General features: G+C 37.3%; 1 protein-coding gene across 39 annotated transcripts in view; it reads right to left on the bottom strand.

The window, feature by feature from the left end:
• The window catches only part of NRXN3 (neurexin 3), a 1,691,350-nt gene that overhangs the window by 1,021,246 nt on the left and 644,312 nt on the right, over positions 1–25,792 (bottom strand). For 30 of the 39 annotated variants that reach the window (XR_010136857.1, XR_010136859.1, XR_010136858.1 and 27 more), the window contains 2 exon segments: positions 25,535–25,738; positions 19,020–19,046 (listed from right to left, as the gene is read on the bottom strand). Coding sequence is in view for 34 of the 39 variants with exons in the window: in XM_054529674.2 (XP_054385649.2) it covers positions 19,020–19,046; positions 25,535–25,738 (231 nt within the window). In the remaining 5 variants the exon portion in view is untranslated. 39 annotated transcript variants of the gene reach the window in all.

Raw genomic sequence — 25,792 nt, 5'->3', positions numbered from 1 at the left:
TTTCTTCAAATATGGTTCAAACAGTGTGATTTAACTGTCCCTCAACTGAAGCACTGGCTTGCTTCCAGTTCAATAATGGTGAGTTGGAATTTATAAATATTTACATTTAGACATGAAAGGCTACAGATAACCTGCGAATTTGCCTCCACAAGTGACTAAGAACAAAAGAAAGGATGATTGTAAATCAGAAAGAATTTAATTCACTTAAAATTCTGATTATAGATCAGTTTAATGGGAACAGTTCAAGATAGAGATAACAGTCCCTTTCCCTTCTCAACTGTATTGGTGTCTTCCTATTCCTCAAACACACCAAGTATGTATCTTCCATAAGCCCTTCACTTTTGTCAATGTCTCTGCACAGAATGCTCTTTCCCCAACCTTTCCAAGACTAGATCCTTCTTATCATTCAAATATCAAATGTCCAAAATTCAAATATTATTTTCTCAGAAAAGCTTCCAGGGCAGTTTTATCTAAAGTTATACTTCCTCCCACCCCCAGGCATTTACTTTACTCTGTTTAATTTTATTCATTGCATTTGGCATTATTTGAACTCACTTATGTGTTTATGCATTCACAAATGTTAATGCAAATATTATAAGGAGAGAAACCATGTTGGTCTTGTTCAGCATTGCATTACCAGCATCTAGAACTAAAAAATGCTTTAAATGAAGAGTTTTCCAAACTTCCATGTGCCTATTGTTTGGAATTCTGGGTAGCTAGTCTGCTTTCCAAACATAATTTCTACAAATGTACCTCTCTTATGGTCCTAGAACAGGGATTAGCAAACTATGGCCCTTGGGCAAAATCTGTCCTACCACCTGTTTTAGTAAATAAAGTTGTGTTGGAACTCAGCCTTACCAATCAGTTTAGATATTGTCTATGGCTGTTTTGTGCTACAAGAGCACAATGGAGTAGCGTGACAGGGCTATATGGCTTTTAAATCTAAATATTCACTATCTGGCCATCTACAGAAAAAGTTAGCCAACTTCTATATAGACACTTTAGAGTGGACCACCAACTCTCCAGTTCTTAATGAAAATATTCAGATATGAGGTTTATTTAATGCCAATTACTCTATTGTGTGAGAAGAATATTTAAGCAAGAGCCTCATTATTGCTAGTTGAAGCAACATTCTCTCCAAAAGAGAGTGTGGGTTGAAAGTTAGACTGCCTTCCAAACAGATAACATGACATCAATAGAATTGCTCTCTGGTAGCACTTGGATCGATAATATTGAACTATAAACTAAGTGGTGATTTAGAAGGGAAAGCTAAACTAACACGTAATCACATAAAACTATGATAAAATCCTCATCAATAAAGAGTTGCTGCCTGCAGGTAATTGTGACATGAACCAACACTAGATGCAGGGAGTCCAAGTAAACCCGTTCTTTGTTGCAAATCAATTTGAATAGAACATTACCAAACCACAGGACAATGAATGTGTGCCTTCAAAGGCAATGGCAATAAAATCAGATACAACTATGTATGTTGTTAAATACAACAAAGTGTTCTGTAAGTACAAGAAAATGCTGTTCCATGAATGCAAATACTATATGAGGTCTAGCTCAGTTCTCCAAAGGGATGTTGTCATTTTCCTCGGACACTGTTTGGAGTGAGGCCTGGCCATGAGGCTGAGACAGCTGAGTAGCTCAGCATGTCAGCTCCTACTGCAGTGCCCCAAATCAGAAGGAAGGCAGGAACAAGGCAAGCCAGTATGGCTGCTCAGTGGTAGCCTACACAAATTATTTTTTTCAGCAAGACATTGGAAAATGGCATGGCCTGTCAGCCCTTAGGAATGGCAGTTATTATGGCTCAGCAAGTGTTTCACTTTCACTTATTAACTTGAAACCAATTTTCTCTTATTCTGTTCGAAATATTATGCAGAATTTGTTTCAAAGGACAGTTTTTTCTTTAAAATATTCTGATGGCACCCAATAGTTTTCCCACCATCTATTCTCTTTGAATGGGATTCACTGGACCCATATATATGCATCCATATGTTAGGAAAAAGTGAATAGAGAATAACGAATCAAAAATTAATTATTTGTATAGCATTGTACTAAAGATGGTGAATGGGTAATTATTTCTGGAATGTTCTTTTGTATTTTTTTTTTTTTTGGTCCTCTCAGTTAGCCCAAAGAATTTCTGCAGCAATGGTACATTGATGTGAGAATATCCCAATTCTGTCTTCTAGTTGCTGATGATCAGCAACAGAAATGAAATGGTAATTTAGGCCTTTGAAGGCTGAGGTACAGTAAAAATGGACAAGGAGCTTGACTTTTCATTCACAATTGAGCACCTGAGGAAGATAATATTTGGGAAGAAGTGAAGATATCATGACATAGGCATGGATAACTATTGAAGATAACATCTTCAATGGATAATAACCAAAATCAGGGAGAACTTATTTTTACTAGCAAAATTAACAGTAGTCACAGACTTCAGTCTCTTAAACGTTGACATTCAGAAATAAAGCATGTGTCTATTGGCCAGAAAAATGTGATGGATTGTTTTATGCCGTTGTGCAAACCTTGATAGAAAACATAGTTCATAGGATACCAAATTTATCTTTAGCCATGAGGGAAGACACGCAGGAGCAATTAAGAATTTTAAAACAGTAGTATTAAAAGTATACCAAAATATAGAACAAGCTAAATTTTGTATAATAGGCACAGTATGTTTTAGTGATTATATGGTAGCAAACACATCACCAAAACAAACAAACAAAAAACTTTGTTTCTGGTAATTGTAGTTTCTTTACCTGTAAAATTCAGATAATATTACCTACTTTTAGAACTATATTCAAAGGTATGCAACCAGTGCAGTCACTTAGAACCCTGTGAGTTTGGGGCTCAATGCTTTCTAGTCACTGTCCTGAAATGCTTAAGAATTTTATCTGTGAATTTATGTGTGCACATGTTTTTTCAAGTTCAATGGCACAATGGAACATGAGCCAGGGACTTGGAGCCTTGGCTTGAATGTTCTTGCCTACCCAGACAGATTCTTCCTCATTCACTTTTCTGCCTCCCTCTAGCAACTGCTGCAACCTTCTGCCTCCACACGAAGAATCGTGGGATGGGGTCGTGAGTGCCTGTGAGGGTCTACAGTTGCTCCCTGAGTATCCCTATGTTTGACAGGTTAACTAAAAGATTGAGAAAGAAAGGAAAAAACTTTCATTCTGCCTTTAGAACAATGAGCTCACATTCTTTATTTGGCACTAGATCCCACAAATAATGTAAATGGTCCTGCACCCTCCATATCATCTTTGTAAGAATTAAAGGATCTAATACATGTGACAATTGAAAACATTATCTGGTACAAGGTAAGTCCTCATTAAATATTGGCCTATATTATTGTTCTTGTTTCTTCTGCATATATTTCATCATGGGCAAACACATGCAATGCATGATACTCATCCAACTCAACTTTATCAGGGACAGATTAGCCCCTCTGGGGTTCAGCTGAATAGTCAATCCCTGTGACTTTGGTAGAGGAAGATCTTCTCTCTTAATAATGTGACCTTACTTTCAGTGAGACAAAAGGCCTTGAATTTATTTCACATGAGATGCTAAACCAGCTGTCACAAAACTCTTCCATTAAAACCCCAGAAATTATCTTGGGTACATTCACCTTCACCAAACAGAGATTGTTGTCCTGTCTCCTATGAAACATTTTACAAAAGAAGCAATTCCATTCGACAAATCAGAAAGGTCAGACAAGTGCCCAGGAGGCCTGGTAAAACTGATGTTTCCATTGTTACAAGTTCAAATGATCAATGAGCAATTCACACTGTGAGACACAAGGCTATAAGAACATCTATGATTTTTGGTGCCTGTACAGATGCTGTGATGGAAAACATATGGTTGGGAGCTATGCTTCTGTTCAGAAATTTTTCTTCATCCAATGATATTGTAGCTATTATTACTAATAATGATGGCTTGGAAAAATCACCTCAAAACCAAAAACTAATTAAATAGCAGAGCAGGTTTAACTGGACCTGAAGATTCCATTCTTTCTATCACGCAACTCTGCCACTCATGTTGTTGTTTTTGTTTTATTTTTCTGCTCTGAGTCATCATCTTCAATCTCTTTAAGGATCATTTTGAAGCTCACAGAAGCCTATAAAAAGAATAGAGGAATGGGTACAAATTTTTCTTTTTCTTTTTCTTTTTTCTTTTTTTTTTTTTTTTTTTTTTTGAGGCAGAGTCTCGCTCTGTCACTCAGGCTGGAGTGCAGTGGTGCAATCTCAGCTCACTGCAACCTCCGCCTCCTGGAGTGGATATAAATTTCTATCCAGGGTGGGTAAGACATAAAACCTAGAATTTGATATGTGCAAAACAATACTGCACAAACATCACTTGTGCCTTAAATGTCTCTTTGAACAACCACTATTTAGGGAAAAGATGGATCCGATTTTTACTTTTATATATTTTATTTTTATGGGTACATAGTAGGTGTATATATTTATTGAGTACATGAAATATTTTGATATAGGCATATGATGTGTAATAATCATATCGGGGTAAATGGAGTATCCATCACCTCAAGCATTTACCATTTCTTTGTGTTACAAACAATCCTAGTTTTTTTTTCAGTTATTTCTAAATGTACAATGAAATATTGTTGACTGTGGTCACCCCGTTGTGCTCAGGTTGTTTTGGAATCACATTTTTTTAATTTAAATTTAGCCTTCTGACATTGTAGTATTTAGTAAGGGTTTCTAAAAACATATTTCCCTTCAAGAGTTGGACAAGTGCCCTCATTATGATAATCTATGGTATTTTCATCTGATCTGCTGAGATTTCTGTCTTTGTAAGTATGGAATAATTTTCCTCTTACTAAGAAATCTGTGTTTATCTACAGATTTCTCCTGTGGCTCAAAGTTTCAAGTCATTAAACTTACAATTGTTAATTCAATAAGTGTTCACTAATGCCTTCTATATGATTAGTACTGTGCTAGACGGTGAAGATACAATGACGAATAGTGCATTTCCCCAAATCATGAGGAGTCCAGAGGTTGGTTCTGAAGATACCCATGGAAACAAATAAAGAATAGAGAACTCAAAATAAAATCTCAAGCCCCTTAGCTAAATGAACAGAATCCCCTATTGGCCAAGGAGTACCCAGAGAAAGCTTAAAAACTAAGTTTCCAGCCATGATGTGCAGGGAGGGTAGATATGCCTTAGTATATTCATGTCTTAGTATACCCCTTCCTTATTCACCTTCAACCAGGATTCTTTCCTAAGGAGCAACGAAACCAGCTCTGGGGAAAAAAAAAAAAAAGAAGCAGGTGACCCATTTCTTTATTTGTCTTTAGCCAATCACCTGAGGCCACAACCAGACTCTCCCTCCCTCTTTACAGTATTGATGTGACAGTTAATCAGTTTCACAAGGCATCCCTTCCTAAAAACCAACCACCATCTCTGGACCAGTTTTGGCTGACTTGTGGGGGATATACACTGGCAATTTTCATATCCTCTGGTTTACTTTTTGATGTCAGAGGGCCAAAAACTCCACCCTCAGATCATGCTAACACAGCTATTTTTTTTGAACGTGTAACCCATGAAGAGGTATGAAGCTCAATTGCACATTTGCATGGTTCTCCTTCCATAAATATTCATGACTCTTTCTATAGTGTATTAAATATGTATATTCAGCTACCCTGCTCAGCATAAATTCCTGCTCCCTTTAACCCTGATCACCTCAATGTGCTTGCCCTCAGCTTTTGCCAGAGGCTATGCTTCCCAGCCTCTGGGATGGCAAGCCTGCAGGCTGCAACCCTTTATGAGAAATAAAGTTCTCCTTCCCAATTTTATAAAACCCCTGATTCTTTGTTTACAGCATATAACTGTGATAAGAGTTCTGAAAGATATGCGAAGTGCCATGAGAACTTAGAGGTGGAATAACCTAGACCTGCCTGGAGTAGAAGAAAGGTTTCATCTAGGTGGTGACCCCTTGAGCTGTGATGAAGGATGAGCAGACAGCTGTTGCAAAGGCAGATACAGAGAGGAAAGATCTATAGGGCACACAGCAAAGCATGGACACAGAGGTAGTGTAGAAGAGCCTCGGGGATTGAAGCAGCCACAACCTGTTGGCTAAGACTAGAGGACTAGAGTACAATGGAAGGAGATAAGAGACAGAAAGTACCAACATTACCAAGAGAAGGTCAACAAAGCACCAGTCATGTGGAGAGTGACTCATCAGTAATAAACATAAGTTGAATTATGGCATTCTAATGTTATCCTCTTCTTAGTTGTCTCTGTTCCTGAATAATAATTCCTAATTCATCTTCTATGCATCCTAAATGCCAAGTACCTTTCAGTCACTGAAATAGACAATGCCTTCGAGACTGGTTATGACAAACATGGGGCACTAATATGCCTATAGAGCTGAGCTGAGGGAGCTTGACTCTGGAAGGTCAAGACTTCAGAAAGACTACCTACAGAGATAGGAGGTATTAGTGATTAGAAGTGGCCTCTTTCATGGGACCATCAACACTTGTTCTAGAGTGATAGATTTCATTCATTTAGGCATTAACACTTCAGCATACAAGTGGCAGAGGCAATATGTACAATGGTGAGGAGCAGAGGCTTTGGCATGAAGCAGACTGAATCTGAAGCTAGGCAAAACATTCCATATGACTAAGTCTCATTTCTTTCTTTTTTGTTGTTGTTGTTGTTTGTTTGTTTTGTTTTTTTGAGACAGAATCTTGCTCTGTTACCCAGGCTGGAGTGCAGTGGCACGATCTCGGCTCACTGTAGCCTCCACCTCCCAGGTTCAAGCAATTCTCCTGCCTCAGCCTCCCAAGTAGCTGGGATTACAGGTGTCCAAAACCATGCCCGGGTAATTTTTGTATTTTTAGCAGAGACAGGGTTTCACCATGTTGGCCAGGATGATCTCGAACTCCTGACCTCAAGTGATCCACCCACCTCGGCCTCCCAAAGTGCTGGGATTACAGACCTGAGCCACCACACCCAGCCTCCATATGAATAAGTCTCATTTCTAAAATGAGGATAATGATACCTACCTTATAAGATTGTGGTGAAGATTAAATAAGATAATGCCAGCAAACTTCTTATCCCATAATGGCAGAAATCACTCAATGCTATAGTTTTTACTATAATAATTAGTAGCCACCTGTCAAGTGCATGCACTTCATATAGCAATAGCAAAGATTGTCAAATGTTTATTGTAAATATCCTTGTGCATAGACTTAGTAGCCTATATTATTTTGCTGTGACAAAGGAGAAAAAGGGTCCAGGAAGATATGAAGAGGGGAAAGAATGAAGTTGTATCTTCACTTAGCATTCAATTTTCATGCCTTTGAAATGTTAACCATGAGATTCCTACTCCTTGTGTTTTCTATCAGACATGTAGGAGGGTGGATAAACCAAGTCATGGATAAGTACCTGAGTACTTAACTAGTCATCAGGGTGTTACCATATCTGGCTTTTCTATTTCTGATGACCAGAAAGTTTTGTAAATTGGTTCTATTAGTAAAAGGGAGTTTGCTTGTCAATAAGTAAACCGAGCAGTTAAGTTAAACATTCCAACCGCTGGCAGGTATACCTAGGCAATCTGAGTTTAATTTCAATTATCAATTTCTTTTTGTAAGGAAATGGTAATCCTTCTCTAGCCAGAGATAACTGGCCCAGTGGCTGCATCATTTTTTTTTTAATCCATCTTCCTTTGTGTTCTCTTTTCTCTGTGAGATGTGAAAGGTACAGAATTTTTCCAGCGTTATAAAACATACTACGTGTGTGTTGCTCCATTGTGAATACTTCTTTGTGACCCTTTCCCTTTGTCTTTCTATCTGACACACATTTGCTGCTGCCATACGCTGTTTCTGCTCCTTTCAAGCATTACGTTTCTGTTGCTCTTACCCCTTCAGTCCTATGGGCATTGTCACTCTGGTCAGTGGGGCAGTTCCTTCCCCTCGGATTCTGGGGAGGAAAGGAAGAAAAGTGCCTCCTGTCACAGGAAAACCCCTCACAGGAAATAAGCAGGTCTTCCTCTCTCTCACTTTTGTGTTTCAAATATTACTTTTTATTATACTGGAACAGAGGAGCAGCCCTCTGTTTATTGCTTTAGATTTCATCCTGCCCACACTTGTGGATAGCACCAATTTCATTTCTGTCATCTCCTGGATTTCAGAAATAAATTTCATTCCATTCCTATTCATTGGTTTAGGTAAAAATATTCTAATTCGGTACCTTTGCAGTGATCTCCCTCTTTTTTCCCCATTAATCCTTTAAAAACAAAGTCCTGTGTCATCATTAAGAGACAGCTTGATTTAGGGGACAAAAGAGTGCTCATATGATGAAGAATTATAAAACTAAATTTATAAAGACTCATGCCTACCATTCATCACCTTGAGATTTTATGTCAAGCACTCGGTGTCCTTGAGCCTTGGTTTCCCCATTTGTAATATGTTGATATTAAAAAAAAAAAGTGTGCCCCAGCAGGCCTATTGGAGGATCCTGAGTTCATAACCATCCAAATATTTTGCTTTAGAGGACATGATCTCCATTACATTTTGCCTCTTTTTTGGGACACATACACATTTTAATACTTTTCTACTGCAATATACTTTCAGCCATTTAGGAAGGACACTTAGATTATTATAACTCAACACTGCACCTCTTACTTGCACCATGTGATAGCCTCTCTTGTTCTCATTTTTCCACAGGGTCCCTTCCAGGAATCTTTGAGAACAGTGCTGCTGACAGAGGGCTGGCACACGCTTGGGGATGACAATCATTTTGTGAACAGATATCACACAGTCAGATTTCCTCTGAAACAGCTTAATTTTGAGAAAGAAATGTATAAAATCTTCTTAGTTTTATTTCCCTAACTTCTAATAAACTCAGAGTTAAAAAGCTATGTGATTCTAGTAAGTCAACAGAACATACAGAAAATTACTCCTTTTTTTTTTTTTTTTTTTTTTTTTTTTTGTAAATAACATCTCCTGGTCTGTAAAGTTTTCTTCCCAAAATTGGAAACTCTGTTTCCTGAGATGCTTTGAATCAGTAAACAGATTTCATTTTGTGGCTAATTATTCTGGAAACTCCAGAATTCAAATTATAATATTATCTTTTATGATATGCATAAAAACAACTGCAATTTATATATATATGTATATATGTACTTTATACATATAATTTATATATATTAGGCATAATGAAAGGGAAATACATCCATTAATACATTTATCTTGTTACCAAACAAGAATAAAGAATTTAGGTTAATAATATTAGTTTACCAAATGGTCGCTGTACATCCTACACCACATAGAGGTCAAACGGTTAAAAGAAAAACCGAGGCACAATAAAAATTTTAAAGATCTTATTAACAAATAGTGATTCATGAATTGGACAGGAAAGCTCTAAATCAAAAGTGGCTCAGGAGCTCCACTGAGGGAATGCAAAGAGCAGGCTTTTATAGGACAAATACGGGAGTAAAGCAAATAAAATATTTGATGGATTACAGTTACACTGTTGCCTTATTTGGCCTATCCTATTGGAAAGTCCCCTAGTTATATAATTATAAATTTGTTGGCTGCTTCTGATTGGTTGAGCTTACATTCTGTTTTCTCTGAATATAGGTATTTATGAGCTGTAGCTCAAATTAATTTTTGCTCTTATTTGCAAATCCAGCAAGGTTAAGGTCATTTATGCGGCCTAACTGGCTTTGTTCTGCTCAGGGATTTCTCAGGCCCAGTTTCCATTTAAATTTACCGTAATACCTCCTAATTTTCAAAATATAAACTGTGCCTGAAACTAATACGGTCCTAATTTGGTGTCCATGAGAAATTAGTTCCAAGACCCTTATGAATACCAAAATTTGTAGATGCTTAAGTTCCTTATATAAAATGGTGTCCTGTAGTATGTGCATATAAACTATGTACATCCTCCTATACTCTAATCTCTAAATTACTTATAATATTTAACACAATGTACATGCTACGCAAATAGCTGTTATATGTATTTTTATTTGTATTATTTTCTATTGTTTTTGAAAATTATTTTCAATTTTTTTGTTAGTTGAATCTGCAGATGCAGAACCAGCAGTTATGGAAGACCAACTGTACTTACAGAATTTGTCACCTTGTATATCTGACTATAGCAATTAGACACATAAAATGGATTGGAGTACATAAAGAAATCTTGGGAAGGTAGAAGGAAAACAGAAACAGTATTTTTACTCAAAATTACAGTCCCTGAAATATCAGCCTTTTAAAGGGGCACAGAAACACAGCTTGCAAGGCTCCAAGCAAGTGGTCAGATGAAGGAGGGCAAATCAAAACAAAAAAGGAAATCAGGAAAATCCCTAAGTAAACCAGCATTTAGGGCCTCATCATGAGAAATGCACACACATTGTGAAAAAAGACCTCATTATGTTGAATTGAATGTTGAATTAGCCCTGAACAAAATCCATAAGAGACTCATCTGGATTTTAGAGATACATACATCTGAGGTCCAATTTCTTCAAGAAAAACAAGAAATGGAGGTGGGCAATGTGAAAGGGAAGAGTAGGGTGGGAGAAAGAAACTACTCAGTCTATGAGAATTCCTCCTACATTTTCCTTGGAAATTTGCAGTATAAATTCCTAAAATGACTCTCAGCTCTTGGAACTCTGCTTACTCTCAGTAAATGTCCATGGAATAAGTGAATGAGGAAGAACAAGGAGGAATGACAACATGCAATGTTTACAGATACACGTTCATCTTCCTTCATGAAATTTTCCTTACTTTCAATCGAAATATGGCCCAATCAGACTTCATGAAAATATTTATTTGTCAGAAATCTCTTATTTTACAGAGAAAGTAATACATATTCTTTTAGATTATCAGGTTAAGATGACAAATTCACTCCTTGGTTAATTTTCTTCCTTTCTGAGTGACAACAAGACAAAACATTGTACTTCACAATTTTTAGGCTTGTACCTTGCATGTCGATTCTTAACAATTTTGTGTAAATAATAAATTAAGGTAGAGCAATGGATACAATTCATTACGCCATTCACTTACTTAGCAATTATTTACCAAGCATAGACTATATCCAAGGTAGCTTCAAGTCATAAAAATCATACAGTGGCAGATATCAATGTAAAAATTTTAGGCTGTACTGGCATTAGATCTTTCTCTCTCTCACTCTTTCTGTGTGCAGGTGTGTGTATACATATCTCCAAACTAGGTACACTAACTTTATATGACATATCTAAACCATGTACACTAATTTAACATAATACAGCAGTTCAAATTGTGATTGATAAACAGTTATATGAGTCTATATACTGCCTCTCTTAACCTGATATTTAACAATATAAAATTTCTACATTGGCTGGGTATTTGCCTATTTTAAGATGTTCAGATATTAAAAATTTATTCTTTAGCAATCTTTCCTAGAATTCAGCAGCTCTATTAACTTTGTTTATATCCATATATCTTGCTATGGTTTGGATATGGTCTGTTCCCCCCAAAACTGATGTAGAAATTTGCTCCCTTTTTTTTGTGGTGGCAGTGCTCAGTGGGAGGCATTTGAGTCATGGGGTGAATCCCTCATAAATAGATTAATGCCCTCAGGCAGGGGTTAGTGACTTCTCTTTGTACATGAGAATAGATCAGTTCCCTTTAGAGTGGGTTGTTAAAAAGAGTCTATATTCTTTGGTTTCTCTCTCTTGCTTCCTCTCTCACCAAGTGATCTTTTTGCACATACTAGCTCCCCTTCTGTCTTCCTCCATGAGTGGAAGCAGCATGAAGCCCTCGCCAAATGCAACCGCCCAATCTTGAAACTTTCAGCCACCAGAATCAAGAACCAAATAAACCTCTTATCTTTATAAATTACCTAACCCCAAGTATTCTATTATAGCAACACCAAATGGACTAAGACATAACTTATGAGGGCTTGTGCTTTTAACAAGTTCTTTTTCTCCTCCTCTTTTGCTGTTTCCTCTGCTTTTTCCTTTGATGAGACAAAGCACACTCTTTTGGAAACCACTTATTTGTAATTTAATGCCTCAAGTTCACATCACGTTTACTTTTTAATTTGGTGCTAGATCCCATTCCCTTTATTCTTTCTAAATTTCATGTGAAACTTACAACTGAGGAAACTAAGAGTTGAAGTAACTTGTCAAAGACATGTAGCTCATTTGTGGCATAGACAAGTGTTGAACCCAGGCTATTTGGCTATTTGGCTCCAGTGTCCTCCTTGATTTTTGTAATTGCACTAAATGCCTGTCTGTGCTGAGATCTCAACACAGATCAATAATAATATAGGAGATAAATTACACAAAATTACTATAACATATTGCTACTTTTCTACAATATCGCTGTTTATTAAAATAAGATTAACATAGGAAATGTTGCTGTAGCAGATTGCTATCAAAAGATTTCTGATATAAGTGGTCACCAAAGTCATGAATGACAATGATCCCTATGTATATTTGAAGACGTAAATGGATGGAAGGAAAAGATCTATGGAAAATACATACGTGACAGCAACATTTTGAAAAGCTATCTTAAGAAAATGAAAATACAGTTTGATAATATGATGTGTGTTACAAGAGTGAGGAGAAGCAAACACATATATTGCTGGTAGGAATATAACTTTGTAAAACCTCTTTGGAGTGCAGTTTGGTAATATATATCAATATTTATAATGCACTTGTCTTTTGACTCAGCAATTCTACTTTTAGGAATTTATCCAATAGACCTTCTTATACACGTATGCATTAACTAATGAACAAAAGTATATACTTCTTACATTTTTAGTAGTAAAAAGCTGAGAAAAATTTAAGTGTAGGGTGCTGATTTAATAAAATATAGCATCCCTCTAAAATGAAATGTTATGTGGCCATTAGAAGGAATAAAATAAACCTGTATATTTTTACATGGAATAGTCTCTAAGACATTTTAAGTGGAAAAAATAAGTAAGATGTGGAAAAGTATGAGCAGAAAGAAGACAAGGAGAAGAAAGAGGAGAAGAATGTGGATATAATTATATGTTGTATACTCATAGGCTATCCCTGAAAGAAGATACAAAAAATCCCTAATAAATTTGGTTGCCTTTGGGAAAAGGAGTTTGAGGAATACGATGAGTGGGAAGAATTTTTACTATTTTGCCTTTTGTTCCATGTATAATCTTATTAACTATTTTAAAATAAACCAATCTGAATTAATATTTATTAAGAAGTGTTTAATGTTATATGTTTAGGAAGCATCCCACTATCGTATTAAAATCTAGCTGTTATTGATACGATAAATATTATTACACTTGAAGTGTTCTATATGTTACAAGAAATATAAAACATATCAAAAGAAGCAAAAATATGCGTTATGAAGACAGAAGCTCTGAAGTGTAATGCTTATAGCTTGCTTATAGTTTGACAGAGAATACATTATGATACATAGGCTCTTGCTTTTCCATCTCTGTTAAGATTCTAATAAGTGGCATCACCAGGTAAATGGCTGACAGTAATGATTACTTGACTTTTAAAATGGATACCAAAGAGGGTTCTACAATTTCCTTTGAGAATGACTTTTAATAGTGAAGAAGTCAGCCCTCCTTATTGGTCTGAGGCAAGAGTTTCTGAGTTAAAGGAATGAGCTAAACAATTCAGCTCTGAGATTCTCAGATAAACCATTCCTAAAGATGAAATAACATATTCTGGTACCATGGAGAGGAAAGACAGAGTAAAAGAAAGAGAAGAAAACTGTAAGTCCAATATAATAAACTGCAGCTCACTAAACTGTGCCTAAATTAAGCAATAACCACCCACATGCTGTTAACTTTTCCAAAGCACTGGAAATGGAGTCTGCTTAGAAACTTAAGGCAGAGAAGCTAAGGGAAAAGGCAAAAAAAAAAAAAAAGAAACAAACAAACAAATTATCCAAGCAAGTCCAAGAGGAGAAATACTCAAACACTAGTAGCCTTGGGAGATAAAATTTGCAGACATCATATCCTTGTGATGTTATTTTCATACATCTCTGAGATTACTGTGCACCTCTATGATGAATCAAAGATATCTGCGTATATAGAGAATACACAAGATCATCAAAGCTATTCTCTGACACAAATAACTCCATTGTGGCACTTGAGTGTCTTAAGGTCAATATATTTTTGTACAGCACTCTATTTCCTTTCTCCTCTGTGTCTAAGAAGAAAAAATAAACCTTGTCACAGATAAATTAGTGAGTCTTCAGGTTCAAAGTAATTAGTGAGAGAGACACTGTTACATATACCTAAATAATCAGGCATATACACAAACTCACAATTCCCATGCCACATATACACTCCATTTTAGAAAGATAATGAAGATGGCCACAACACAGAAGAATTAGCGTTTGAGAGGAAAGAGAGATAGAAAAAGAAAGAAAAAGTTGAAATTCATTAATATGTGTTTACTATATTCATTCAAGCTATCCACATATTTAATTATTATTAGTTCTCTATATTCATTCATACTGCACATGGCTTGAAAGGGATAGAATAAATTAGTGGCTGGGAAATCACAGGGCAGAGGCACAATCAGACAAGGTCAAAGACAAAAAGTCATTTTCCATACTTTCACTTGCGCACTCATGACACCAACGAGAAGTTCATACCTGTTTTCAGAACTGCATGCCTCTTAGATTACTGCCAGCCTTACGGAACTAGAGCCATAGGAACAGGTCATTTCCTCCAGAAATTCTCCAGAAAACAGCCCTGGTTCTTTTTGGTTTTGGTTTTGTTTTTGAGATGGAGTCTCGCTCGGTTGCCAGGCTGGAGTGCAGTGGCGCAATCTCAGCTCACTGCAACCTCCGCCTCCCAGGTTCAAGCAATTCTCCTGCCTCAGCCTCCCGAGTAGCTGGGACTACAGGTGTGCACCACCATGCCCGACTGATTTTTGTATTTTTAGTAGAGACGGGGTTTCACCACATTGGCCAGGATGGTCTCAATCTCTTGACCTCGTAATCTGCCTGCCTCGGCCTTCCAAAGTGCTGGGATTACAGGCGTGAGCCACCACATCTGGCCAGGTCTGTTTTCTTTAGTAGTGTTCCAGGTCACCCTGTAGTTCAATTCACCATGATGGCTGCCAACTCTGTTGTTCTTTTGCAATTTAAAAATAAATTCTAAGCTAGAACTATATTTATTAAGTGTCTTTAAATACATTCCTGCCAGATGAATCAAATTCAGCAACAAACTTGATTCAACCAAAGACCTTGATTTGCACACTCCCTAATATATGTTTATTGATAGTAACTAGGAAGAATTTATGGTGTGGTATTCTTGGAGGATTTGGAAAGCAGGAATAGTAGGATTTGTAATGAATAATAATGAATATATCATAGATACCATGAGGAAAGACAAAGTATTAAAAAAGAGAAGTTAAGAAAGGGAGAAAGAACAGCTGATTAGAAAATTGGTTTTGCTTTTTGGTAGGAAATACTTGACATGGGACTGGGCCATAGTCTCTGACAAAAGGGCCAGGAAGCGAAGCCCAAAGGAAGAAAGCTAGAAGAAAACTGCTTTTTTTCCCCTCAAGATCACCGTTCTCTCTCATGGCCCATTGTTTTCTCTTGATGCTGGAAGATCATCCTTCTTTTTCATGTTCTTGTCTCCATTAAAGAGTGTCACAGAATGCCTTGGAAATAGCCATTTCCCAGAACAAACAACATTTTATGGCAGATGAACAGGAAAAAAAAATAGCTGATGTCATTCAGTATTTTACCCAAGTGACTTTTCAGAGGACAGGCATTCTATAAAAGAATGACTGGAAAAGTTCACAAACTTATAATCCACCTTGATTTAAATTTAATTCAGTATTTCCCTTCAAGGGGGAAAAAAAAGAAGCTCTGTTTTGAAAATTAAGCAAGGTACCCTATGACTTCTGTTGAAGTAACAGCAAGAGGTAAGGCTGAGGGAAAGCCTCTTCCCTCTCAAACCCAGGGTGCAAATACTCTCACAGTTGAAAATCAGATAAGAGTAAGGACTGACACACCTATTACGGAGACAATGTGAGATCCTGTAACAGGTCAAGCTATGAAATCTGACATGGAGTCAATAAGAAGAGGGGCTTAGAAGTTCGGATCACGTATACCCTTTTTCTCTCCAAATTTAATTGCATAGTCTTCTCAAACTTTTCCACTCAAATGCCATTAATACCAGGGATGAAATAGAGAAGATTCACAATAAAAATGAAATATCTTTGAATTCTTACTTTTTTTTTCTTAAAGACTTATGCTTATTTGCATTCTTCTGCATAATATATCAATTTGGTTTCAATTTAAACTTTTACTCCATATTAACAATTAAAATTAGCTTCAGAAAAAATGTACTATATTTACTTTGTGACTCTACATAACCCTAGATACATGGTTACATTGTTTAGCTCTAAAGGTGTTAGATTAGTTTAAAAGACCCATGTGTATTTGTTTTTTCTAGTCAAACACCGTTCAACCATTGAGCACTGTATTATTTCTCCGATATTAAATTTCCAACAAAATTAATGTTCTTAGTACATTAAAAGTTTATTGTGAGAATCTCAAAAATAATTTCCAAAATCTAATCTTGATTCTTTATGTAAGTACTGAATTGAAATCAGTTATATTCTTTCTATATTTTGTGATCAAAGCTGGGAATATAACGTTGCTGACATATTTTCCTCTCAATGCTGTTTTTGGTGGATGTAAATAGAAAATATTTTATCAGATTAAAAAAACCTGCTGTCATCTGTGTCACTGTCTTCCCAACAGAGATAATCCTGGAAGTTGTCTTATGATGACTTTCCGTGGCTGATCATGTGGAATATATGGGATTGACTTCATGAGAAAGCATGGATAGAGCAGCAAAAGCAAATCCTGATATCCTGATTAAATAACTGCCTCAGTTCCCTGTTCTCCAAATAAGTCTCTGAAGCTAGAAGATGCTAGATGTAGCTTCGGATACGAGGCTTTCCACCTTCATGCTGAGTTTCCACCTTATTTCCTACTGAAAACCAATGCAAAAGGAAAGAGAAAATATTTCCATAGAAATGCCATTAAAATTTTTTAAAGAAGCAAGATACAAATGACTATATAACAATTTGTCTAATTCCATGTAAATAAAATGTCCAAAAAAGGCATATTTATTGGAACAAAGCACACCAATAGTTATCTAGGACCATGGGTAGGAGCAGGGATTAGCTACAAATGAGCAGAAAAGAAATCTTGGGGATGATGGAAATGTTCTAAAATGTGATTGTGGTGATATTTAGACAACTTTATAAGTTTAATTATCGTCCTTGAACTGTAGGTTTATGATGGGTAAATGTACTGGTATGAAAATTGTATCTCAATAAAGCTGCTTAAAAAAACAAACAAACCAAAAAAACAGGAACAGAAAACTCCCGGCTTTGGAGAGAAAGGATGTTTCAATTAGGCTTTTAATGATCTAAATACCAGGACAAATTTCTGGCTAATTAGAAATATTTAAACACAGAAAATAGGCCACTGCCTAAAATAACTGTAAGTGATGCCAAGACAAGGATAAAGCACTCTATTTAGTAAGCAGTTGCTTATATCGATATTTTAAATTTCTTCTTTTTGTGTTAACTTAGATGGAACATTTGCTCCCCCAGAAAGCAGAACTGGGCTTTATTAGTTTGTCATGCCTATAATATATCTTCTACCAAGAAAGAAGTTTAAACTAGCACCTATAAAAGACTTACTAGGATGGAATCAGCAAGTAAACCAAATGTAAAAGTTGGATTTTTTCCTTTTTGTTCCTGCAGAAAGACCCTAGCGAGGAAAGAATTTAAAAAATGATGAGAAACTATGGAGAATTACAAGTGCTAGATATCAACTAATCCAGCTTTTCTTCTCCTGAGTGCACTAGCCAACTACATTTCCCAGCTTCCTTTGCATGTAGGATGGAGTCATGTCTAGCAAACCAAATACGGATAGAAGTGATGTTTGTTACTTCCAGGCAAGGCAATAAAACCTACTGCACAACCACCCAAGCTCTCTCTCTCTCTCTTCCCTATGGATACAGCCAGAAGTAAAGAACTCCGAGGTGGTGAACCCACCTCATGGAAGGATCTTAGATCCCTGAATTACCTCTTTGAAGAGAGCTGTCTGGGAAAACTGACCAATTAGCATTGGACTTTGACTGAACAAGAAATAAACCCTTCTTTTGTTGAGCCATTATAATGTTGGGATTGCTTGTTACAGTAGTTAGTATTAATAAGCCTAATATAATATGCTATAGTACTCAAAGCATATTTCTTCCTTTGTTCCTTTCATCATCTAGGCCTATTCTTTCTCTTATGCCTATTCTTCCTACTTATCTTCATATTCCTCTTCTATATGTTGACTCAAGCTAATGTTTACTTCTAAGAAAGAGGAAGAAATACATGAGTAGTTTTCATCCTGTGCCTTGTTAGGACTCTTCTTCAAGAACTAGGGTATCTGAATGGGATAAGGTGAAAATAATACTGCAGTTCGTCCTTTTGCAGAGACAGAGTGTGTCTCAAGTCTTTGGTTAAAGTGTTGCCTTATCACCAATAGCAGTGATCTGCCCACCCTGCTAGAAGTTCCCAACAGAGATAAATACTGGGAAAGAAATGTCAGAGTTGGCAGCCACCTGTGGGCCAAGAACTGTGCTTTTATTTTCTAAACTGTTTGGTAGTGGAGAAGTGCATGCTGGTTGCCCTAAAGCTTTTTGTTCACTCTCAGAGTTACCTCCCAAAAACAATAAATCATCATTTCAACTTGATTTTTCATTATTTCATTATTCATGTGCCCTTGCCTTCTTTTCTTCATATAGAGCAAATGCAAGGAAAGAGAGGACCTGCCCTCACTTCAGAAACCACACCCAAAACCACACTCAGCCCTTCACCCTCACCCAGCCCCCCATCTTCTTAGCCCCAGATCCCCCCAACTCCATTGTTAAAAGAAAAAATAATTCAAATAAAAAACAGCTCATAAAACAGTAAACAAAATAAAGTCAGTTTTGTTTTTTTTTTTAAAGAACAAAATGAAACTTGAGGGAAAACTTACTGGAGTTACAGTTTATCCTGATACAGTCTAGATGGGGAAAAATAAATGAAAGATGAAATTGCATCCTTCAAGGTAACAGCTGCAGACATCCAAAAACAATCAGTCCACCCTTCCGGGGACAGACACACGTAAGAAATGTGGCCATTTTATATATATACAGTATGTACGAGTTTAAGGGTGGGTGTATATGTACAGTATATTATTTAGTAAAGTTGGATACATATATATATACACACACACACATATATATACACATATGTATAGAGATATATACTGGTATACATATATATCCACAGTAGACATCAAACATGTTTTTTTTTTTTCCAAAAAAAGCTATTCTTTTATATAAAGTATTTCAAACCTGGACTTTGAAATATTAATTTTGTTAAACTTGGAAAAACAGGCAATAATTCCCCCACCAAATGCAGGTTATATTCTATTTTCCTCTATAATTTATTGTCTTAAAATTCGTTTTTAAAGTAACATTAACACAATTTTTGTATTAGTATTCCAAAGACATATCACCAGCCTGACTGATTGTATCATTTAAAAAATCTGCCCATGAGGTTTCTCAGTGAAGTATTTAACCCTTTCTCTTTTTCTAAAAACAAACTCCCTCCACCCTCTCCTTAGGTTGGGCCCCAAATGTTATAGAAATTTGCATAGGCAGACTTGCCATCTTCCTTAGTGGTAAGGAAAGGGTTAACACCACCTGGTCATTTCCTGTCATAAAATGGCCACTTGCAAACAGCTAACCGCACAAACACCCATCCCAGATTTTAGAGAGGTGGGGTCGGGTGTAGGGTCAAAGGAGTTGTATGATGTTATCACAACGAATTGGGTTCTCTGATTGCTAGTGATTCAAAGGCTCCCAGATCAACCCCCTCGCGCGGCCCATCTCTGTCTTCCTGCCTGAATACGCAGACTGAATCAAGTGCCCACAGCATTCAGGGAGAAGGCAAGCCAGGCACGTGTGGAGGAGGTCTCGGCACCTTTGACATCTTGAGTATTTCACTCTGTGATTCCACATCTTGAGGAGAGAAAATTTTTTGGGTTTGGTTTCACTTTTTTAAATGGGAAAGGGAGGGAAGAAAAGAGTGACCAACTGGCCAGAGCTAGTAATCAGACAAGGTATTCTGTGCCAGAGATCAGCATATCTATCATTGTATTAATCTCTGCTTGGGAGTCATGGACACACAACATAGAAGTCCTTGAGTAGAATCAGTGGGCGTAGTAGGGGACTGGGCAGAAAAGGTCAGAGAAAGGTCTCAGGTTAGTTGTTACCAAGCTGCCTGGTTCAGCCTAAGGTTGGTTTATCATGGTGGAAATTCCAATAAGGATTTGTTTACCATTATATACTAAAAGGTAGAAGCGAAATGATTTTTTTTTTAAAGGAAGAAAGGTAGAGGGGAAAATATAGTCACAAAGTACTCTTCTTCTGCTTAAGGTTGACCCAGTAGTTTTTAGAGGACTTGTCAAGGATGATGCCACCATTTGAATTCCCCAAAGTGAATCATTTTAAAGGAGCAAGAATAAAGGGGAGAATGAAGCTACCTGAAATCTGGAGAGGAGCGATTTATAGCACCCAGTTATTCTGAGGAAGGAGGCAGAATGCTTATTTGTTCCTGAGAAGAACATCTCTTGAGAAAAATCTGGGTTTGGTTTCGTGCGGTTAGGTTTGTCATGTGTCGTCAACCGCAACAGAAAAGTGGGAGCAAACAACCCTGGAGCAACCGGTACGATCACCAGACAGAGGAGGCCATGCCCCTGGTGAGGACTGGAAGGAGGGAGGGCAGGGAGGAAGGAAGAGGTGATGGCTTCAGCTACTGACTGCACCTACCATCACCCAAGGCTGGAGAAATGTCCCTTCCTGACATATTAAAGAGAGAGAGGAAACTGGTGTATGGGCACGCTTATGAGAGAGGAAGAGTGAGCCTAAAGCAACAAACCCAAGGACTGCAAACAACAAGTGGGTTTTGTCTTCGGCTTCTGTGTAGCTGAGGATTTTATTATTAGACAAGAAACTGGCCTAGTGAGAGGTGGTGGCTTGGGCTCATCTTTCTGGATCACCCAAATGATTTCATGTAAAGTGGATGGGGTCTTTAAACCAATGTAAGAGCTTGGCGCTTTCAAAATGGCAGACAGTTTGTTTACTTTACATCAATATGTGAAGAATTACTTTGTTATTTTACCTGAAGAACAAGTGGTTTGAGAAGGAAAATCTATCCCAGAGCCTTCTTGATAGGCTCTGAGGGGGTGTTCTTGTTACTGAATGTGTATGTATATACGTAGAAATATGTGTGTGTGTGCATGTGTATATAGACACACACACACATACACATTTATATATGTGATTTTTTAAATAAAAAATATGAGTCGAAGAACTGAGTTGGGAAGGCAATTTCCTTTAAATCTACGTTTGGTAGCAGCCAGACTCTTTGCCTGAAAAAAGTCTGCCTAAGTCTTGGCATATCTTTTGATGTGTATGTGTTCATATCTGTGTGTTGCCTGTTTTAATTTTGTTTTGTTTTAAATTATGGTAAATGATAGAAAGTTTTTCTTTCTTTCTCTTTTTTTTTTTTTTTTTTTTTTTTTTTGAGACAGAATCTCACTCTATTGCCCAGGCTTGAGTGCAATGGTGAGATCTCGGCTCACTGCAACCTCCACCTCCTGTGTTCAAGCGATTCTCCTGCCTCAGCCTCCCGAGTAGCTGGGATCACAGGCATGCACCACCATGCCCAGGTAATTTTTGTATTTTAGTAGACATGAGGTTTCACCATGTTGGCCAGGCTGGTCTCTGACCTCGTGATGGGCCGCCTCAGCCTCCCAAAGTGCTGGGATTACAGGCGTTAAGTGTCTGTAATTACAGATTAAGGCATCTGGCCAAGAAAGTTTTTCTCATTGTTGAGCTTTGGGTCGAGCATGGAAGCAGTAAATGTTTCTAAAAGCTGTGTGTCTTCAATAATGTGTATGGTAAACAGTAGTAGCAAGTCCACATTTCCAGAGAGAGAACATCTGGAGAATTCAAATGCAATTAACCAAACTACATGCCACTCCCTCAGAGTCTGCCATTGAAGAAGGGCTCCTGGCACTCTGCTAAGGATCTTTTAAAGGTTTTGTCCATATCAACTGTCTTTTCTCTAGTGCAGCTCAATTCAAACTGGGCACTGAGGAAAATGGAGATTCTCTCTGTGTGCGTTTCAAAGGTGACCATCATAAAACAATTGGAAGCCATTAAGACCGACACATCATTGACCTGTAGTGCTGATCTCTGAAGGGAACAAATAATGCAGGCTGATCTAGCAGTTTAGAGACATGGGTTCTAGTTCCAGCTCTGTCTCCAACTTTTTATGTAAGCTTTGAAAAGTAATATATTTCTCTCTGTGCTACACATCTGTAAAAGTAAGTATAAAAACACTTGCTTGATTTATCTCACAAAATTATCATGAGATTATCATTAATCTCATGAGATCCATGAGATCATGAGATTAAAAGAAGATAACGTCTTTTAAATCTTTAAATATGCTGTAATAATAAAATGTTATAGCTTATAATTCTAAAGGATCAAAATATGGTTGATCAATAGTCAACCTCTCAACTTTTTAAAAGTTGTGCTGAGTTATAGGATATTTCTCATACCCGTTAGCACCACATATGGCTGCCTGCAGAAGATAAAGCCATTGGAAAACCCTAGTCTCCTTGACATTTGGAAGATATGCTACATCAGAGAAATATATACTAGGCTTTTATATCATGAATGCATATGTGTGATCAATTTGAAATAAACTAAAATATTGTTAGTGCACGGGCTAGAAAAAAGACACAACTTGAATAGAGTGAGGGAGCAAAGTGATCATTTGAAATTAATTTTGGTGGAATGCATGTGAAGGCAAATTCTACTTGGATACATTTTCTTCTATAATTGAGAAAAATGAAATACAAATTTATGGCAAAGAGAAAATATTTACAAAGGGGTATATTTTGGGGAGGGGATGGAAGGAAAACCTTTAAACAAAGCATGGATATGAAGAGCTGCATTTACACAAGCCTAACAGTTTAAGTTCAGTGTTCCATGTCAGGTTGGAAAGAAAGTTAAATAAATTCAAACCAGTAATTATGATGAACCTATCCTTTGGTGTAAAAAAATTAACTATGGCTTCTGGACAAGCACAGTGCTCTCTACAGAGAGGCTACCTCTCTTTTGCCTGAGATGGTTCAACTCAGCAGGAACTAGATTGAAATTGCAACAAAAGAAGCCAAAGGGGGAAAAAAAAAAAAAAAAAAAAAAGCAAAGTCTATTGGAAAAGCACATCTCTCAGACTTTGACTAGAGTTTAAAATACAAAAATAATGCTTCTAGAAATGCATGTGGGATGTATGACCAACTCAAGGTGTATGTGGGTGTGACAGAGAGAGAATGAGAATCTGTACACTTATTTCCTTATTTCTTATACACTTTTATTTGTACCCCCACTGACCCCAGTTTTTCCTTCTAAGATGTGAGACCTGTCAAAGTTGACACTCTAATCTTTACTAAACAACATCTAATGGGGGAAAAAAATGTCTGTTTAATGACACTGTGTACATTCCCTTAGGATCCCGTGGGGCTGAATCATTCTCATATGTTTGTCTCTCTCTGACTTTGAAATAGATCCAGAGATAAAAATTGTCTTCATCATCTTTTTCAGTGAGCTAGTTATGGAGTTGTATTTGGTTCTGGTTTTTTATTTTTTCTGTTGTTTTTTTCTGAGAAGGAGATAATCAGCTGCTGGCTGTTGGTTTTAGGTAACACACTCTTATATTGATTTAAGGTGGGGAGGATGGTGCAGGGATGGAAGGTAGTAGGGTCAGGGGTATGCCAGTCTCTGTAGGCTGCTCAGTACGCTGTGTTCTCAAGGCTGTTTGCTATGCGGGCCGCAGGCTTTGGGCCTTTGAAGGGTTGAATACCATCTTTTGATTTACCATGGTTGATGGCGGGGAGGATTGAAAACTCAGGAACACACGCACACAAAAAGATCCAGCAAAAGAAAAAAATATAACCTAAAATGACCAAACACACACATACACAAACAAAAGAAAAACCAAGAGACACACTGACAACAGAAATCAAATGAAGTTGGACAAGAAAAAGGGCACAGTATTGTAAACACTGCAAACTAGAAGAAAAAAAAAAGACATAACTAAAGAAGTCACTGCTCAAAACAGTCCTTTGTGTCCCAGAGATTTTAGGTTTATGGTGTAGGCATTTTCCAAGTGTGTCCAGTTGACCTGACAGCAGATAAGGTTGGTATGGATTCAAAAACCCCACCTTCCCACCAGGACATCTGGGCCTACATATGACCTTGCATCTGGTACATTTGTTCATCATTTTTTCTCCATGGCTCTGACAAACCGTTTCACTGAAATCTTTATAAGGTATCACTATATCCAAACATATTCTACGTACCCAAATAAATTCACTAGCTTAGAAAGTTTGGACCCAGCTACCTCACTAATCTTATCAATGCTGGGTATTGACTTTCTGCTGATTAGAAACAGCAGAAATGGAGGGTTTGTTTGTTTTTTCCTTGCCAAAAACAAAGAAGACCCCAATCTCTATAGAATATCAATTAGAATTCAGTAAAGGTCAATAGCAGAAGAGAATATGAGGCCATAAAAAGGAAAATTTCCAAAGATTCTGTTATAGGTAATTACAATGAAAGAGAAAATCCTATTCCAATAAAGCCACAAATTTGAAGTCATAATTTTTCAACTCTGAGGTAAAGTAGATATGTATTATATGAGAAGAAGAGAGTTATTAGTGAGTGATAGTACAAGGTAACAATCTTTGCACAAGGGGATGCTGAGTGATGGTTAAGAATGTCAAGAAGAAAAATGGGTATACGTATCAGGAGATACATTTTCCTTCCACGTGTCACAGACTCTCAACTCAGGGAATTATTTTCCAAGGTAACAATAATCTACTTGTCCTCCCTCTAGGAGAAAGTCAAAGGAGATATCAGTGTCATCAAGGCCACCAGAATTCTCCATTTGAATAGTAACTGTGGAGCTAGAAACAATGTACTTCTCACCCTACCTACAAAGTTTAATTTCCTACAACCCCACCGTCAACATTTTGCCTCCACTTCCTGCCCTGTCCCTGCCCTCAGCTTTGACTGTTTTGAGTGGTGACTGAGGAGTTGGACTTATGGGAATATGATTGATCAAAAGATGGACCAAAGTAGCGTGTTTTACACAAAGCTAAACGATTCCAAAAAACCAAGAAAGGAAACTTAGAAAACAAATAATCTAGTAAAGAAATCACCACTGTCAGAAACCAGAAATTGACATCAAAACCTCATGCAGAAACAAGGAGAAGGTGATTGCTGCTGTTGGGTTTTATCCTGGGTCTATTAAACAAGAGGTGAGCAGCTAACTTTCAAGAAACAAACAAAGAATTCAATCAAACCAATGAAAATCAGAAAAGAAAGGGAAGACAAGCCCAAACGGAGTGGCAGAGGGTACTTCATACGATACCTAAGTTAACCATGAGCTTGACACGCCCCCCATCCAGCTCCAGACGCAGGGTGTCGGCAGAGTCCCTGGAGGTCGTAGCCACCAGCAGCCCATAAGCTCGCTGGGACATGAAGCGGAAGGACACATCCTCTGCCTCAGTATGCATGACCATGGGCATGATGATCTTCATGTACATGCTACCATCATAGCTCAGGATGGACGCCTCTGCCAAAGAAGAATGGAGAAGATCGTTAGGATGACGGATGTTACAGTTGCCAA

The sequence above is a fragment of the Pongo abelii genome, chromosome 15 (genome assembly GCF_028885655.2).
Source record: "Pongo abelii isolate AG06213 chromosome 15, NHGRI_mPonAbe1-v2.0_pri, whole genome shotgun sequence".
Classification (NCBI taxonomy): Eukaryota; Metazoa; Chordata; class Mammalia; order Primates; family Hominidae; genus Pongo; species Pongo abelii.
Note: the sequence above shows the minus strand (reverse complement) of the source record. Positions and strands in the feature narration are given on the sequence as shown.